An 18,251-nucleotide genomic window follows, 5' to 3' on the forward strand; every position below is an offset into this window, starting at 1 on the left:
TTAACACTTATAAAGTGCATAACATGTCCTAAGCGCTGCACAGATATTAAAGGTAAGGCAGTTTGTATACATTTACATTTATACACTTTACACCTGAATCTTTAGCCTGTTTATGTGTTTTCATCTTCATTGTCCAGAGATGGGCACTGTACTGATATTGGAGAAACTTGAGAGCCCCCTTTCTATTCCACTTCTTTTTTGTTATCTTTTGAGGAGGGAGGTTTCTATGCATTGACTTGTACTGCCATTTTAGTGTATCCTTTCATGATAATTCTACTAGGAGAGCTCCAGTTTTTCTACTGACTTGGCTAAAGGAAGCTATAAATGGCAACCAACAACGAAATATTGCAATGTTGCCTCAGAACCTAAATTCTAGAAAATTATTGTAAATATGTTAGCACACTATCAGGTTTGGAGTAAATCAGCACTAAAAGTTACTTTGAGAATAAAGCTGAGGAAAAGAGGTATAGATTAGTTACAGTATGCAGCAGCAAAAGATAATCGTGAGAAAACCATGGAAGAGTGGGAGGGAAGTCAACTTTTTAAGTGAATGTATACTGGAAAATGTTTGATCAATTGTATTTTATTTGTGAAAATTTATAAATAAAAATAAAACCAACCTAAATTCTAGGCTCCACCCAGCATTAAACTGGAGCCTTGGATTGCTGCTTGGGGCTCATAGAAAACACCTCTTTTCTTTCCCATTATTTTGTATACCAGTGATTCCCAACTGGTGGTCAGAATTTTCAGAAGTAGGGGGCTTGGCTTTAGAAAAACAGGGGTTCCGTAGTACTTAGCTATGGAAACCACTGGTGTATACCAAGGGTTCAGAACTGGAACTAGCTGTCAGCCTGAACCAGTTTTATTACTGCAGGGTGGTGGGGATGAGGTGGAGTGCTGCTTAGGGATAACAGTTTGTGGTTTTCTTCAACTTTATGGCATAAATATTCTTTCTCTCCCCTCCTCCTAATGCTTATTTCCAGATTACTATAAACTGTTAAGGGCTCAACAGGTCACTTCCTGTCTCTTACTTTCTTAAGTTAACACATTCAATATTTCATTGCTCAGCTGCCGATAACCATGAACTTCAAGGTTGTTCACAATTCCACTTGTCCTGTGCCTAGAAAACACGGGCCTGAGAGGTTTTCCACTTGCCCCATGCTTTCTAGACACGGGTCCAAGCGGTATTTCATTTATCCCACCCATTTGCCCAGGAAAACCCACTGTTTACCACTGAATCAGAACAAATGTCAATCCACAGAAAAACTGATAGAGGTTGATGTTTGCTCCAATTTAGGGGTTTCTGAGAGAAAACGGGGGGTGGGCGGGGCGGGCGGACTATCAAATCCCAGGCAAACCAGGGGTTGGGGATGACATAGGCAGTCAGCTGTAGAACACCCATCAGACTTCTGCAGCTAGTTGGCACAGCTGCAGCACTTCCCAGCCATTGTGGATTGGGCTCAGGGGAGTTGTAGCTTCTTAGTAGGTACTGTTCTGAGGATTAGTTACAATAACACCTCTTTGGCTGCTGCACAGCAGCTGAACCATGCAGTCTGAACACAAGATATGCCTGGGGTTTGCCAGGGTAAAGAATGTCAGGGATTTAGAATACAGTAGCCTACAGCACTGCATGGCACAACAGAGTTCTGAATTGGATCCTTGTATGGTAATGGAGGAAATCAGAACTTGTTAGTCTCAGAGGCATGCTGTGACAAGAAACACCCTAAGGAGCTCCCTTTTTTTGGAAATACAGAAAACAGTTGTAAGTTTATGATGATCTCTAGCAGATACTGTTATACAAAGTTCTTTTGTAAGGAAGATGTAGGCTAGAAGAAGTACAGTACTCCTTGTAGTAATAAAGCTGGAGAATAATTATGCAGAGCTCATGAGTGCAATACAATAGAAACCAAATTGGGTTAGCTTCCAGTGGTTTCATGTAAATGTTAAAAAGACTGGGGGCCTCTATAACCACGAGTCCTCATGTTTGCTTCTTGTTACCTGCACCTTTCCCTTTTTTCCTCTGTGTTGGTCTCCCAACTGTGGAAATTTATAGACCATAAGATCTTCAAGGCAGGGATCTGTACTTTGGTTAAGTTACTCTTAAAACCCCATGCACAGTGATGATGGTGTTGTTGTAGTAGTAGTAATAATAATTATAATAGAACTCAGATGAATAAAATTTCCAAAACAAGCATATGAACTAGCAGCTTTTCAGATAATCATTTGCTGGCATTAGTGGGGATGGATCTGGTTTTTTGTACCTCATCCTGTGAGCCATCACCTATAGTCTCCATTTCTTTCTAGTGTAATGTAAAGGCTTATTCCTCTTCAGAGCAGCCCTGCCCCATTTCTGAGGATCGAGGCCACTTAGCTTCAATGATCTTCAATCTTCAATGAGCTTCAGTCTTCCTTGATCCACAGAAATGGAACAGGGCTGCTATTTCCATCCTTTTTCTCCTGGTCATTTCTGTGAAGCAGCAACAGCAGAGCTTTTTAAACAGCTGCAAGTGAAAGAGAGAGGCATCAAGGAAGAGTTGAACGTTGCCTCCATAGTTGCCATTGCACATGGTCTTCATATATGCAAAGAGAAGAGTAGGAACATGTCAGGAGAAGAAAAGGCAGTATTCAGTATCATAATGCTTTCTCCCCATGGAAGGTGTGTGTCACTGAAATTCTGAAGTTTTGTTATAAAAGACCAATAGACAACTCTATCTTGGTCATTGTTTCAGAATTCTCAGAATCGGTAAATTAACCTTCATTAAGCCAGATGTTCATATGTGTAGTGAATTGTTATCTTGGATTTTGTTACTATTGAATTTTAATGAGATTTCATCATAATGTGTGATATTGAAACACAATTTTTCCTTCACTTCATTCACTAAAACTCTGTGTTGTGTTAATGTGCACTAGCTTCAGTCTATGTGATCTCATGTAGATCTGAAGGTTTGATCAAATCATCCATCTACACAGTTTATAGCAATAATTTCTATGTAGTAGAGGTGGTAGACATTTTTGTTTACCTGGGTTCCACCATAACCAACAACCTTTCCATTGATGCTGAGCTGGACAAGTGTATTGGCAAAACATCTACGGCAATGGCTTGCCTCTCCAAAAGGATATGGGAGAATGTGATGCTAACGCCCAATACCAAGATGAGCACACTGCTTTGTGATAGTGAGACATGGGCAACTTGCACCTGCCAGGAGCTTGGTCATGCCCACACAATGGAAGATAACAGGACCCCCAAGGACATGCTCTATGGGGAGCCTGGCTTCAGGCACTAGGCCTGTTGGCAGACTAATTCTGGTTTGCAAAGATGTCTGTGAACATGAAGGCTGGCAACATTAACTCTGCCATGTGGAAAACCCTTGCAGACAACCACAGTGCCTAGAGACGGACTGTTGTGTATCCACAGCAGTTACCAGAGGAGGAATGACCACCGGGAAGAGCACAGAAAGAAGAAATGCCTTGGTACATCTGTAGTAGCACAATTGGATGCCTTAATCTGACCCAGCTGTAACAAAACGTCTCTCTAATATTGGTCAAACTTCCAGCAGCTTGGCTTCAGCCCCAAGGGTGCACTCCTCCATTGTCTCTTGAGGCAGATGGATTTCAACAACAATATGTAGTTAAGCAGCACTGATGGGAAAATGATGCATTTGAAATTGCGAATGTTACAGGTGCCCATTGTGGTTTTAGTACTTCATAATCTTTATTTCTGTTGGCTTATAACACCTTGCTTTCAGGATTTGCACTGACTGCCAGTTTGCTACTGGGCGAAATTCAAAGTGTTATTAAAAAGGTAAAGGTAAAGGACCCCTGACAGTTAAGTCCAGTTGCAGCGCTCATCTCGCTTTACAGGCCGAGAGAGCCGGTGTTTGTCCACAGACAGTTTTTCCGGGTCATGTGGCCAGCATGGCGAAACCAGAGTAGCGCATGGAAACACAGTTTACCTTCCCACTGAAGCAGTACCTAATTATCTACTTGCACTTTCTGGTGTGCTTTCGAACTGCTAGGCTGGCAGCTGGGACCAAGCAACGGGACCTCACTTCATTGCGGGGATTCGAACTGCCAAGCCCAAGAGGCTCAGTGGTTTAGACCACAGCGCTACCCGCATCCCCAAAATGTTATTACTGACATATAAATCTCTATGAAGCTTAGGACCAAGTTATAAGGGACTGCCTTACCCTTTATACACCCAGTAGATTGTTGCAGTCTGTGGGAGAGTTTCTGATGCAAGTTACAAAGAACTCAGAAGCCCACTCTGTGGAAAAGCATTCCTGTTGAGATGTGACAGGTGCCCACTATCTGCACTTTTTGGAAACAATTTAATATACTTTTGATCTGACAGATTTTCCCCAGCTGGATAATGGGTCTTCACCTGCTTCATGCATGCACCTTCCTTGGTGCTTTTCTCCACATAATTGCTCTTGGCTATTCTCTTGTGCATATGATCGTATGGAGAAACACAACATCTGAATAAGCAAGCAGTGGTGGGGGCACCATAAGATACTGCCACAATCATTTAAATTGCTTGCTGAAGGGATTGATGCACATCTCATATTGCATTTTATACCCAGGGGTGTTTGGAAATGGCCAGGAAGAGAAAATCTTTATCTGAACTGGCCCAAGAGGTGGCTTATGTGATCTATTAGTGGAAGGGATGCTGACATTAACTTCTGATACAGATTTATATATACACCATATTGCAATTATATTAATGTCACTGCCCAGCAATAGGTCTATGTATGCATTTGTTTGCTCAAGAGATTTATAACCTACCCTTCCAGTACATCTACATTCCTCAGAGCAGCTTGTCAGAGTAATGAAATGTGAAAATATATTTGTTCATTTTTATTGAGAGTCATCCAGCAAGCACATTCACAGATCACAATACATAGATTGGATTGGATACATAGATCTCATTCTTCACTAAACATGCACTGTTGCATCTTGCCTTAGCTAGTAGTAAAGAAGGTTGCTTTCATTTTAGTCCAAAATGTGGATTCTTTTTATTGTGAGCCTTCCCAAGACTAGAGATTATGTGGTTGCAGGAGGTTTGTGTGTGGGAAGCATGCAGGGAAACCAAACTAGAAATTAAGGCATACTCCTCACAAGCAGCAGTACTGTAGCCTGCTTTCTAAGAAAACTTGGGGTTCCTTTTCAGTGTGTTTAAAACTGTTAGCAATAGACATTTCTTGGAGAATAATGTTTTGATGCAACTTGCATGAGGCTGGATATGATCATTGTGATCCTAGGAAAAAACTATGATGATTAGAATCTGAGGCAAACACACTGAATTGTTCTGGTCATTATTACAATAGAAACACTATATTTTCTTCTGAACTGCAACTTGCGCTGTTTATATCTCTTGATAAATTCAAGAAGTTTGTGTACAAATCAATGTGATTTACTAGGAAATCCATAAATAGGTAAAGGGACCGACTCTGGGGTTGCGGCGCTCATCTCGCTTTATCGGCCGAGGGAGCCGGCGTACAGCTTCCGGGTCATGTGGCCAGCATGACTAAGCCGCTTCTAGCGATCCAGAGCAGCACACAGAAACGCTGTTTACCGGAGCGGTACCTATTTATCTACTTGCACTTTGATGCGCTTTCGAACTGCTAGGTTGGCAGGAGCAGGGACCGGGCAACAGAAGTTCACTCCGTCGCGGGGATTCGAAACGCCAACCTTCTGATCGGCAAGTCCTAGGCTCTGTGGTTTAACCCACAGCGCCACCCGCGTCCCTGATAGGAAATCCATAGATACCTTTAAATAACTGGATCTTTCACATATTCATATCATGGTTGGTTCCATAATTCAAGGGAAATTTTGAAGAAAAATAGGACTGTAAGTCTTGATAACATTTAACCTATTTTTCCTTGTCCCCCCGTCCCCCCCACCCACTGCTTAATGTAACAAGTTTCCTGATTAAGAGTTTTGTAAAACTTTAAAGTTTGCCACAATGTTGTTACATTTTGGGTTGGTTCCAGTTATTTGCTCAACTCTGGATTTGGAAGTATTTTTCTTACAGGCCAGCATTACTATCTTTGGTTTTCATAAATTGAAAAAGTATTTGCAGTTAAGGTTGTATAGCTTTGTCCTCCAATTTGGGGTGTCCATTTTAAATAAATCCTTAGTTCTCAAGCTATGGGGCAGCTCTTCTGCCTTTGGGGGGGCACCTGGTAGAGGGCTCAGAATTCTAGGAAATGACAAGCAATAGATGCCTTTTTCATCCCCCTCGCCAGGAGCTGGTTCTTTCTTTCTTTCTTTCTTTCTTTCTTTCTTTCTTTCTTTCTTTCTTAATCCTTATATTATTTACATTCATTTCTCTCCTTTCCCTCCAATATTGTTCAAGGCTACTAACAATAATAATCCTACTACATTTTTTGAAAAGAATATGTAGAATATAGCAATCGGGTTTACACCTGGTACAAAATGCAATTGTAGCAGTACAAACAGACCTCAGATGTGGATCATTATGTGTGCACAATTGAAATAATGGGAGTGGCAGAAAGCATTTCCCTGATAACAGAGATCCAGTAGTTGTGAGAAACAAGGTATTGGTGGAGTAAATTAGATATTATTCCCTGAGGTTGGTTCTTAGTCTTCCAGGTCTAATGCTTTTCTTCTAATTGTCAAGACGAGCAGCAGTTAATTGATCTTGTGTATCCCCTCATTAAAGGCTCAGCTCTTCTAGACAGCAGCACCTGCCACACAGTGGTGGAAAGCTAATGCACAGCATCTTCAGTTATTTATGGAAATAGTCATATCTCAGTAGGAATGTTGTTCCATGAAACAGGAGCATCCACACTGAAAGCCCAGTTGCTGTGAACAGGCGTCTGATATTTTAGGGGCTTAGAGGAAAAACTCTCCTTCAGAACGCAGTGGCCTACCAGGTATATAAGGGATGAGGTGGTCTCTCAAGTAAAGTGGTCCAGAGCTGTATAGGGTCTTATATAGTCATACTAAAACCTTGAACTTGGCCCAGCAGCAGATTGCCAGTCAGTGTAAATCCTGCAGACAATTTGCAGAATGTGTTGGTGATACTTTGCTCCCACAAGCAACCTAGCCTCTGAATTCTGTACTAGCAGAAGCCTCTGGATCAATCTCAAGGGTAGCCACACACAGAGTGCACTGCAATAATGTATGCACTCCAATTTTCCACAATATTTTGCAAATATGCTGAATGGAAACTTGCATGCTGACCTGGCAGAGGACCCTTGTTCATCCGCACTGTGTTTCTGAGGGTGATAGCAGCTGCACCCTCACTCTCCCATCTTCTTGAGATTTGAGAACGGGGTTCGGATAGAATTGCTGCTTTTGGGAAAGGAGATCAGAGATGTCCCGCTCATTTTCTGTTTTAGTGCTGGCATTGGGATAAGTTCTTCTGTCTGTAGCTACTAACCTTTATCCTTTACCTTTAGTAGTGGTAGTAACTGCATACCACTGCATGCGAAGATCACTGCAGATTCACAGACTATTTGTGCTGGGTTAGAGGCCCCAGAAGGGTAAAATAGGTTTTTAAAAGGGGCCTGAGTTCAAAAAAATGCGAAGAACACTGGGCGGGGGAGCATTGCAGGATTTTTTGGCACATGTTCACATTTATAAATTGATCCCTGCTGTTTGGAATGCATGAGTTAAAAGAAGGCAAGCAAAAGGAGAGCCTGATACTGTGGCAAGCTGTAGCAGTCCTTGGGGAATTGCCCTTTGCCCTTCTAAGTCCATAGTTGCCTTGCAAGTTCTGAAGATAGTTCAGTACTTTGTGTGAGCTGTGGCTGGGATGACGGTCATCTTTGGGGACTTAGCCCTTTTGAAAAACTACTCTAAAAGAGCAAGAATACTGTAGTTGTAAGAAGTTTACTTCCACCTACCCATGGAGGTTTACTCACATTTCATAACTCTTAAGCTTAGGCAGGAGATCATTTGAAGGCTAATATGTAACTAGGCAATTAATACCATGTATTTGGAAATAATAATAAAAACCTGGATAATTTGAATGAGCAGGTAGGAATTGGGGAAATCAGGCAGCTTCCTATGAATTTAAGGTGTGGCATTTTAAAAGGTTTTTTTTTTTAAAAAAGAACTTTGTCCAGTTTGGGGCCGTGTGTGTGTGTGTGTGTGTGTGTGTGTGTGTGCAAATTTTACAGAGAACCAAGTATTGCATGCCCTCCTGTTTCTATAAAAAATGCATGTTCTTTAATTGTGATAGGCAAATTGCTATCTCTCATTGCTTTTAGTAAATAGCTTGTTTTGCTTATTTGTATTTCATGATTACAGTTTTACTTGTGCTGCTAGCTGCTCCGAGACTAAGTAGAAAACAGGCTAGATACACAGTAATAGTTATTTACCATTATTGCCACCCTGCTACAAGTTCCCTTCCTTGCTTCATTGGTTGATATTTGCAGGGTGGGGATCCCTGTTGTGCAGCACCAGTGTAGCCTGGCCCTGGGAATTGCCCTTAACTCATTTTCTATGGTTTTTCTCAGTTGGCCACCTGGTGCTTGCAGAGACTCTTTCCCCTACTTGTTCTCTGTTGGAGGACTTAAACTAGCCATCTCCTGTTTTGCTGTAAGGTATTCTACTGAAGGAAGTTTGGATTACTCCAGAGTAAATGATTAATTGCATCATAAATGGAGATGTGAAGCCCCCCCCCCCAAATGGGGGGCTCCAGTTTTTCCCAGGCCTTCACATTTCTAAGCATAAATGTTCCATTGTAAAGTGAAAATAATCTTAGTGAATATAGACAGTTTAGCTTTGCTTATTGCCAAAGCATTGGGGTAGTGCCATTTCACTGTACAATTCTTTCCAGCCTGTGCAAATGCTTCCCACATCTGACCCTCCCCTTGCCCGCTGTGTGTTGTAAGGTCTCCAGAGAAACTATAAAGCTTTTATCCTTGCTTTGAAATGTTGGAAGGGGCAAACCTCTTTTGCACTGGTTCTTTGCCAGATGTATTGGTCTTAGATTCCTGCTTTGGTTTAGATGGCTTCTTCTAATAGAAATGTAATAAATAATAATAATACAGTGGTACCTGGGTTTTCAAATGTAATCCGTTCCAGAAGACTGTTCGAATTCTGAAATGTTCAAAAACCGAAAACTCAAAACGGAAGCCTCAGTATGGAAAACTCAAAACGGAAGCCGCGTGGCATGTTCAATTTCCAAGGCTTGTCCGAAAACCAAACCATTTACTTCTGGGTTTACGGTGTTTGAAAACCGAAATGCTCATCAATGGAGACGTTCAAAAACCAAGGTACCACTGTAATGTGGGGAGTTACTATTTTTGTTTGTTGTAATGTTGTGTATTTTTGTATTTTTATATTGTAAACTACCCTGTAGAATGGGAGTGGGTGGCGCTGTGGTCTAAATCACAGAGGCTCTTGGACTCGCTGATCGGAAGGTCGGTGGTTCGAATCCACGCAATGGGGTGTGCGCCCATTCCTCTGTCCCAGCTTCTGCCAACCTAGCAGTTCGAAAGCACACCAGTGCAAGTACATTGGTACTTCTGGTTACGATCTTAATTCGTTCCGGAGGTCCGTTCCTAACCTGAGGTACCACTTTAGTTAATGCGGCCTACCACTGCTGCTGTGCCACCAGCACATGATTTCTGTTCTCATCCTGGGGCAAAGTTCTGAACCCGAGGTACTACTTCCGGGTAACCCGAAGTATTTGTAACCTGAGATGTTTGTAACCCAAGGTACCACTGTAGATAAATAGGTACCGCTGTGGAGGGAAGGCAAACAGCGTTTCTGTGCACTCTGGCTTCTGTCGTGGTGCTTTGTTGCACCAGAAGCAGTTTAGTCACGCTGGGCACATGACCCAGAAAGCTGGCCGTGGACAAACAGCTGATCCCTCTGCCTGAAGCAAAATGAGCACCGTACCCCATAGTTACCTTTGACTGGACTTAACCGTCCAGGGGTCATTTACCATTTCCCTAAAATACCCTGTGATCTTCTGATGAATGATACTATAGAAATATAATAATAATAATAATAATAATAATAATAATAATAATAATAATAATAAATAATTGCCTATAGTCAATGCTCACATCTCTTATTCCTCCTCTTGGGAAGAGAGAACACTTATTTATTTCAAGATAATACACTTTATTTTTCTTTATTGAGTTGGTAGCACACTCTTTTCAGCACCTGCTTGCATGCTGTGGCTCTGTGAGACTATTTTTAACCAAAGGTTGGGTGTCAGAAAGGCACAGAGCTTAATTTAGAGACTGGTTTTGGAAAGCTTGAAGTATTGTCTTTACCAGTGCAAGGAATTAATGAAAAAGAGAAAAGAGAGCAACTTGATACTGAAAGATATGCAAAAGGAAAGCAGCATTTGGGATTTGTTTAAGGCTGTTTCTCTCTCCCCCCCCCCCTGCCCTGTACCCCTGGAGTGCATAGTTATTGTTAAAGAAGAAATGGCAGAAACCTGGAGAAGGTGAGGTTAGGGAATGAGGAAAGAATGGACTGGCAACCAGATTGCTTGCAGGCCAGATTCCTAATGAGAGGCTTCATAGGTGTATTTCCCATTTATGTATAACACCTGCAAAATACTTAAGGCACTAAATAAAAACATTTGCCCCGCTGTTTTTGTCACATTTCCCCATATTTGTTTTAAGTAAATTATCTTGTTTTCTTATATTTTAGATCTTATTCAGTGCACAAATGAGATGAATGTGAATATTCCACAGCTGGCAGACACACTTTTTGAGAGGACAGCAAACAGTAGCTGGGTAGTAGTGTTCAAAGCTCTAATTACAACACACCACCTCATGATGTATGGAAATGAGGTAAGACAGTAGTCAATTTGCCATAGAACATTGTGTTTAATGGTAGGAAAACATTCAGATGTGAAGTGCTGGTGATCTCTGAAATGATGGTGAGAGAGAACAATTAAAAAATACCAATCTGAATTGTCTATCCTGTTGCCTCACCTATTAGTAAGCAAGTAATGAAAGCCTGAGCTTAGCAATACCCCCCCTGCCGCCGCCTTTAAAATACTCAAATTACTAAATTAGTGACTGTATTAAATGAATGAATTGTCAGCATTGCACTGCTGGTATAGCTTTTCATTTCTGTAGGAAAAATTTATACATATACTCAAAGGTGCAGGAACTCTGTTCTGTATCTAGCAGTTGTGGAAACTATGTGTCAGGTTGCATTTGGCTAGATTAGAAATATTCCTACAGAAGTCTGAATCGGAAATGAATTTAATACACATCTCATTATAACACATATATACCTACACACATTGGGGTGAATTTGAACAATAAGCTTTTCTACAACCATCTCACTCTTCACAGAATTGTATAGGAACTGTTTTTGGAGAATTTTTTCATTCATTACTTAGCCCTTGAAATTCTATTCATGGTGGAATCAGGAGCAGGCCTTGGTCTCATTTGCTCCAATCAACTCCCCTAAATTTCTTCTCGCAATAAAATAAGAAGTGCTTGAGTAGATCCCACTTCAATTTGAAAAACTGAATTTCCTTGAAATTACAGGGTATAACTTGCTTTCTAGTGGATTCAGTCTCATGGGATTGGGGAGATGCAGCAATCAAATAAGCACAGACCTCCCAAGTATGGTTGATAACTCCTGTCAGTGGTAAGAGGGAGCAGGGTGCATTCTCTATCTCACGGCTGGAACAATCCCAAGGGACAATGAGTGAATGAGTGAATAGTTCCTTAGTCATGTCATCTTGCTGTAAATGTGATGAACGTTGAAGGTGTTGGCAATGGGGGAGGAGGAGAATGTATTTGTCTGTAGTTTATACTAGCTTCATTTCCTTATTCCATGTAGGTGGAGAGTTTGCATGTGTGTCGCTAAAGAATAGCCTCAGAACCATGTTTGTATCTTTTCATAACCCTGCTGTGATGTGGGCCACACATAAATGAATTTAATGCAAAGGTGTAATGTGTAACAAGTTCTGCTGCCGTTATCCTTTCTTCACATCAGAGTTTGCACAACATGGTGGCTGTCAATTGTGTTACACATTGACCCTTGTTGCATAACTCAGTTCCAATTCTGGCTCTCCTGAGCAGTGATTGAAAAAATCAGGCTTGATAGTAGATCTAATTTGCTTGTCTTAGTATTAGATTCCCCTCCTGCTTTTAGATATGCCTTATACAGCTGCGTAGAAACTAGTTTCTCTAACATGGTTATGTCTATGGGAAAAAAATAAATGAAGTAATCTGGAATCTAATTCTTTCTCAAACAGCGTTTTATCCAATACTTGGCATCTCGAAATACCCTGTTTAATCTCAACAACTATCTGGATAAAAGTGCCATGCAGGGTAAGATTTTTTTAGTTTTCTATTCTGAGGCAGATTGCAATTTGCACAATAACTTCTATGGGCTAAAGGAATGTTAGAAATTCAGTCATTTAAATAAACCCGTTAATGTATCCAAATCGTATTGGAGAGGCATGCTCTTTTATTTATTGAAGTTTGCATCCAGGTGTATTCTGCATTTTCATTCATTGGCTCTAGTAGACCAGTAGGCCAGTCCAGGATTTATAAGTATGGAAGTCCCACTGACTTTAGTAAACTTCACAACAAAGTAAGTATCTAGGAGTGTATCCTTAGAATATTTGTGATATATTTTGTATTGGGAAACAAATAAATCAAATTAATATGAGCATTTATACTAGCTCTAATTGCATAAAATTTCATCATGAACCTGACATTCACCTCAGAATTATATTTGCTTAGGGATAAGATGCATATTTCTGACTGGCTCTCTGTATATCTTCATGGTTACTAAGTAAGATAACTTATCTGAAGGCTGAGACTATTATCCAAGTATATTTATTTATCTAAGTCTTGTTGGAGGAAAGTTGGACTTACTTCCAAGTAAACATGGATAGGATCAGTTTTGTAAGCATCCAGGATTTTCCAGAAAGCAAGGGTTGATACTTACTGGGTAAAATATTGGCCTTGTTTGCATGTACCACTAAACCATGGTTTGTTGCATTAGCCAGGATTTGTATTGCAGCCAACGCAGCTTGATATCCCACATGGTGCTATAAAGTGTTACAGCCTCACTATATCACTCACTTATAAGCCTCACTTATAGTGATAAGAGTACTAGAAGAATGAAAAGTCTAATTGAATAGCATTTCATTTCCAGGCTATGATATGTCTACCTTCATCAGACGATACAGCAGATACTTGAATGAAAAAGCACTTTCTTACAGACTTGTAGCAGTTGATTTCACCAAAATGAAAAGAGGGTAAGAATTCCATTTATTTTTATGCTCTTCTAGTGAGTGGATGGGCATCAAAGTGTTTGAGAAAACAAAATTGTCAAAACAGAGTTTGGAAATTTGGGCAAAAAAACATGTTCTGATGTGAAATTTGAAGTATGCAGTGATAGAAAAATGCAACTTTTGGAGCATTGAATTTGACAGTACATAAAATGTTCAGTGGCACTGTTGCAACAGCTTGCATAAACTTTTAGGTATAAGTTTGAACCTTTTGGGAGATCAGAATATTCTTTAAAGTATTTTATATGGAATAATTTGATGCAGAACTTTGGAAAATACTATTCTATGTATGTTATTCAAAAGTCCCACTGATTTCTATGGGCAGCAGTAGAGTCCTCTTTGTTTGATGTAATCTGTAGTGCTGACATCGGATACCATAATAGTGTGTTTAATGATTGTATCTGTTTGGTTTATTTTCTATTTTATTTTGAAGGATTGATGGTGTGATGAGAACAATGAATACTGAAAAACTTTTGAAAACACTCCCAATTATTCAGAATCAACTAGATGCACTTCTCGATTTTGATGTAAGCACTGTAGCTGTTATTTATTACTACAATCCGTGATAAGCTTTATGGAGGGTGAAAAATGTGTTGTGATTTCACTTTCTGGTGATTTGACTTTAAAAATCTCTTTGCTTTTTACGCAGGCAAACCCAAATGAACTAACGAATGGTGTAATAAATGCTGCTTTCATGCTCCTCTTTAAAGATTCCATTAGACTTTTTGCAGCCTATAATGAGGGGATCATTAACTTGTTAGGTATGTGAAACAACACACAACAATTGTTTAAACATTTACCAGTGGAGACCTGTATAAATATGCAGATGTGGTTTTGTTTGTAATATCTTCCATGTTCATTTCTCCCTTCACTCCCTTGTGTTCTTTCCCATGTGTTTCTCTCTCCCTTCTCTCCCTCTTTCCTTCCCCCCTCATTGAACTTGCACATAATAATCCTAAATTTTGCTGATTCACACATCATAGTAAGCCAAGTCTCCTCCTTTGCTTCTCCTGGCTCAAGGCAGGGCAGAGTGAAGTGAGAGCAATTGAACAATGTTGCTCATTTGCAACAGTCCACGGTTAATTTCTTGCTTTGGCTTACCAAGACATGCAAGCCAGCCCATTCACTACTTTTATACTTACACCATGTTCAAATAGTTTCTCTTAAACATGTGCAGATAGCTAATGGATGACCAACACCTTAATAGTCCTGCCTATTATCTCTTCTGTTGCACTCCTTCTCATAACAGTACACATAATTCTAGTGTGCCAGAAACTTATTTTATTTTTAAACTACTAGGCAGCTGAAGTGTTCATAGATATAGCTTAACACTTCAGTGCTAAGCCAATGTCTAGGGAAGACTCATTTGACCCTGCAGAATTCAATAGCTGGTCTCTATTGTCTTTTCTTTTGTTGTGTTTATCTGATTTTAAAGGGTAGTGGTGGCTGGAGTAACTTGGCAAAAACACTTAAAGCTTTTGTGTGTGCGCGCGCTCTCATTTTATGCTCCAGTGATGGCCATGGTAATATGTAAAAGTTCTTGGGTGTGATGACAGCAAGAGTGCATGCTTATGCTCAGAAAGTGCTTTATATTTTTTTATTATTATTTTCAGTGTAGTTAAGGCTTTGATTGATGTTCTGATTGTTTGGAAGATATGGAAGCTTGTTTGTCAGTGTTTGAATATGATTGGCTTACTAATTAGGTTCCTACAGTATTCTAAGCTCAAACAAATTTAATGTGTGTGCAGTAAACCAGAAGACTGTAGGCCTCTTCTGAGATGCACACTAGCAATAGCAATAGATTTTGATCAGTGTATTCATCCTCAGCTGCAGATATATCTTTTCAGTTGACCTTCAGTTCTTCTTCAGGCTTTGCAATCCCTGCTTCTGTCAGTGAAGTTCCTGTGAAGGGCACTTGTTGAATAAACTTAACTGTTATTGGTGGATTCATTTTATGGTCTTGGCTAAAACTGCTGTTAAATAAAGTTGAAATCAGTTAGTGACATCTTCAAATAGTAAAGTATCAAACCTAGCCTTTTTAAGTCTGACATAAAGGTAAAGGTAAAGGTACCCCTGCCCGTACGGGCCAGTCTTGACAGACTCTGGGGTTGTGCGCCCATCTCACTTAAGAGGCCAGGGGCCAGCGCTGTCCGGAGACACTTCCGGGTCACGTGGCCAGCGTGACATCGCTGCTCTGGCAAGCCAAAGCCGCACACGGAAACGCCGTTTACCTTCCCGCTGGTTAGCGGTCCCTATTTATCTACTTGCACCCGGAGGTGCTTTCGAACTGCTAGGTTGGCAGGCGCTGGGACCGAGCAGCAGGAGCGCACCCCGCCGCAGGGATTCGAACCGCCGACCTTTCGATCGGCAAGTCCTAGGCACTGAGGCTTTAACCCACAGCGCCACCTGCGTCCCTAAGTCTGACATACCACTTTATTAATAATAATATTATGTTACTGTTCTTTTATTTACACACAATTTTTTCTTTGAATTTCATGCTTCAGAAAAGTATTTTGATATGAAGAAGAACCAGTGCAAAGAAGGTCTGGATATTTACAAAAAATTCTTAGCCAGAATGACCAAATTGTCAGAATTCCTCAAAGTGGCAGAGGTAAATAAATCCAGTAGCATTAGTAGTATTTCATTTAGCTCTCTGGACTGGTACAGTAATAAGTGCTTATGATCACAATTTCATGCAAGTTATGTATGTTGCTGAATGTAAACATCACTTAAACTATGTACATTTAAGGGTATATTTTGAAAGCTCTGTTTCTATTCATTTTTATCAACTAAGAAATGCCTGTTGAACAAAGGTTGTGGTTTTTAAAAAACTATCTATTGAATATATTTTTTCTCCAAAGTTCTGACAAGCTGTTTATTACTATTTCTGGTAACTGAAATACATAAAATCTTAAGAAATACCTTTCAGGATCTCCATATAAAATTTAGCTTAGAAGTTGCATTTAGAGTTGTACCAGTTCAGAAAGCTCTCCATGTCCTCCCTGTTCCCTTAGCTTTTATGTAGACATTCAGATCCACAGTTCTTTCTTTTCATTGCCACTGCATGTAGTAATGTACATTTTTTTCCCTTTTTTGTGAACCCAGCAAGTTGGAATTGATCAGGGTGACATTCCAGATCTTACTCAGGTCAGTGTACATTTCATATTAATTTAACCCCCAAGTCCTGTGTCCTTTTGTGATTTTAATAGTTAGTGTTCCATTCTATACATTCTGAGAAATCATTTTCTTCCATATATACTATATATGGAAATACATGCCATTTTTCCTGTAACCTGTTTTGCTTCATATAGGTAATGTGCTCAGTAACAAGTAATGCTTTTGTTTTTCCTGTGCTGTTTTGGAGAATATTATTACTAGAAATTTTGGGGGTTTATTTAAAAACAACACCACCACCCTTAAAACACATGGGGTAGGATACCTAAACCTGGTGCTTTGTTTTAATCAGCAATTTCCACAAACTGAGCAAGCGGGGCAGTACAACTACTTCACTTGCTGAACAGCTTTCCCCTCCCCTCGCTCAGGAGGGGAACCTTGTTCAGGAGGGGGGACCATAGCACAATGGAAGAGCATATGCTTGGTTCAATATCCTTTAAAAAAAATCAGTAAAATCTGTCTGTCTGGCAACCTGGAGAGCCTGTGCTCATCAGAGTAGACATTATTGGGCAACGTAGTCAAATAGTCTGACTTGGTATAAAACAGCTTCTAATGTTCCTGTGTGTTTCAGAGATTTTTTTAAAAAATGTAATTGAAAGCCAGGGAGGGAGTTGGCTGCTCAAATAAAAAGTAGAAAATGGAGGCCTCTAAAGTTGTCCTTTGGGTGCTGACATAGGTATAAACTCCTGGTTATGGAAACTATATAGTTTCTTCTATGAGGTTTGCTGGTGCTCATACACCAGGCATATTATTCAGAAGTTGCAGCCACAGCTACAAAGACTTGATGAGGCCTATAGCTCAGTGGCAGAGCAAACTTTATCTGAAAATGGCCCAAGATTCAATCTACAGGATCTCTAGTTATAGGATACAGTTAGCAAAGTTAGGCAAGAATTCAACTTAAAGAGGTTAGAGAGCTAAACACTGGGCTAAACCAAACAACAGTCTGATTCAATGTAAAATAGCCCCACGTGTTCACATAATGGGGGGTGTACAGAATTAATTCCTGTAGGACAGCTCTACAGAGTGAAAAATTCTTGCTAGCCAGCTCAGAATCTGATACAGTAGTTCACATGCCGCCGATGTTACAACATTGCATCAAATGGTTCCGTAGATCCCTCTTAATCTTCGTGGATCTTTTCATTTGCTGGCACCATGCCATGCTCTTCTGTTTCTTTTCTTGTCCCAAATAGGCATTGCCTTTTGTACCTACTTGCGCATGTCATCCCTCTGTCCCCTTATTTTTATTGTTGCTTCTACAGTTGCTTAACTCCTGTCTGTTTCTGTCTTACCAGTCCAATGAGACAGCCCCCACAATGTGTCAATTGCTTTGTCAGCCCTTCTGGCTTCTTGACTGTTCTAATGACTTGGGTGCCTAGTAAAGGCAAGGTATTCCTTTTGACTGCATGCCCCTGAAGTGAGTCCCTTCTTTAAAATGTTGTGTGTGTGTCCCCACATTTTTGGGGGTCACACCATTAATACCCCACTGAATGGCTTCAGACTTCTGTACATGTTGAATCTTAATCCGACAAACTGGGAGCAAAACTAGGACTATTGTGTTTGTGTGGAGCCCTGCTGAATAATGCAGGCTATAGAAGCGTGGGGAGGTTTTTGTTTTTTGTTTTTAATGCAAACATGGGCAAAGAAAAACAATAGGTGATATCCAATGTTAAGAGCAGACACCGTGAAATCAATGCAGATCACCCCAGTCTTTGGGTAAGCTTCAGTGATTTATTTCAGTGGGAATGAAGTGCAACCACCTTAGTGTGCATCCAGCCTTAGTATGCATCCAGGAGATGTTGAATTGATTTACCTACTC

At 40.4% G+C, this 18,251-nt stretch overlaps 1 protein-coding gene across 1 annotated transcript in view; it reads left to right on the plus strand.

Moving 5' to 3' along the window:
• The window catches only part of LOC307207639 (phosphatidylinositol-binding clathrin assembly protein-like), a 49,183-nt gene that overhangs the window by 6,928 nt on the left and 24,004 nt on the right, over positions 1–18,251 (plus strand). Inside the window, 7 exon segments of the mRNA XM_079961691.1 lie at positions 10,645–10,787; positions 12,215–12,290; positions 13,126–13,228; positions 13,695–13,788; positions 13,911–14,022; positions 15,766–15,872; positions 16,367–16,408. Of these exon segments, the coding sequence (XP_079817817.1) occupies positions 10,645–10,787; positions 12,215–12,290; positions 13,126–13,228; positions 13,695–13,788; positions 13,911–14,022; positions 15,766–15,872; positions 16,367–16,408 (677 nt within the window).

Source organism: Podarcis cretensis (assembly GCF_951804945.1).
Source record: "Podarcis cretensis genome assembly, chromosome: Z".
Lineage (NCBI taxonomy): Eukaryota > Metazoa > Chordata > Lepidosauria > Squamata > Lacertidae > Podarcis > Podarcis cretensis.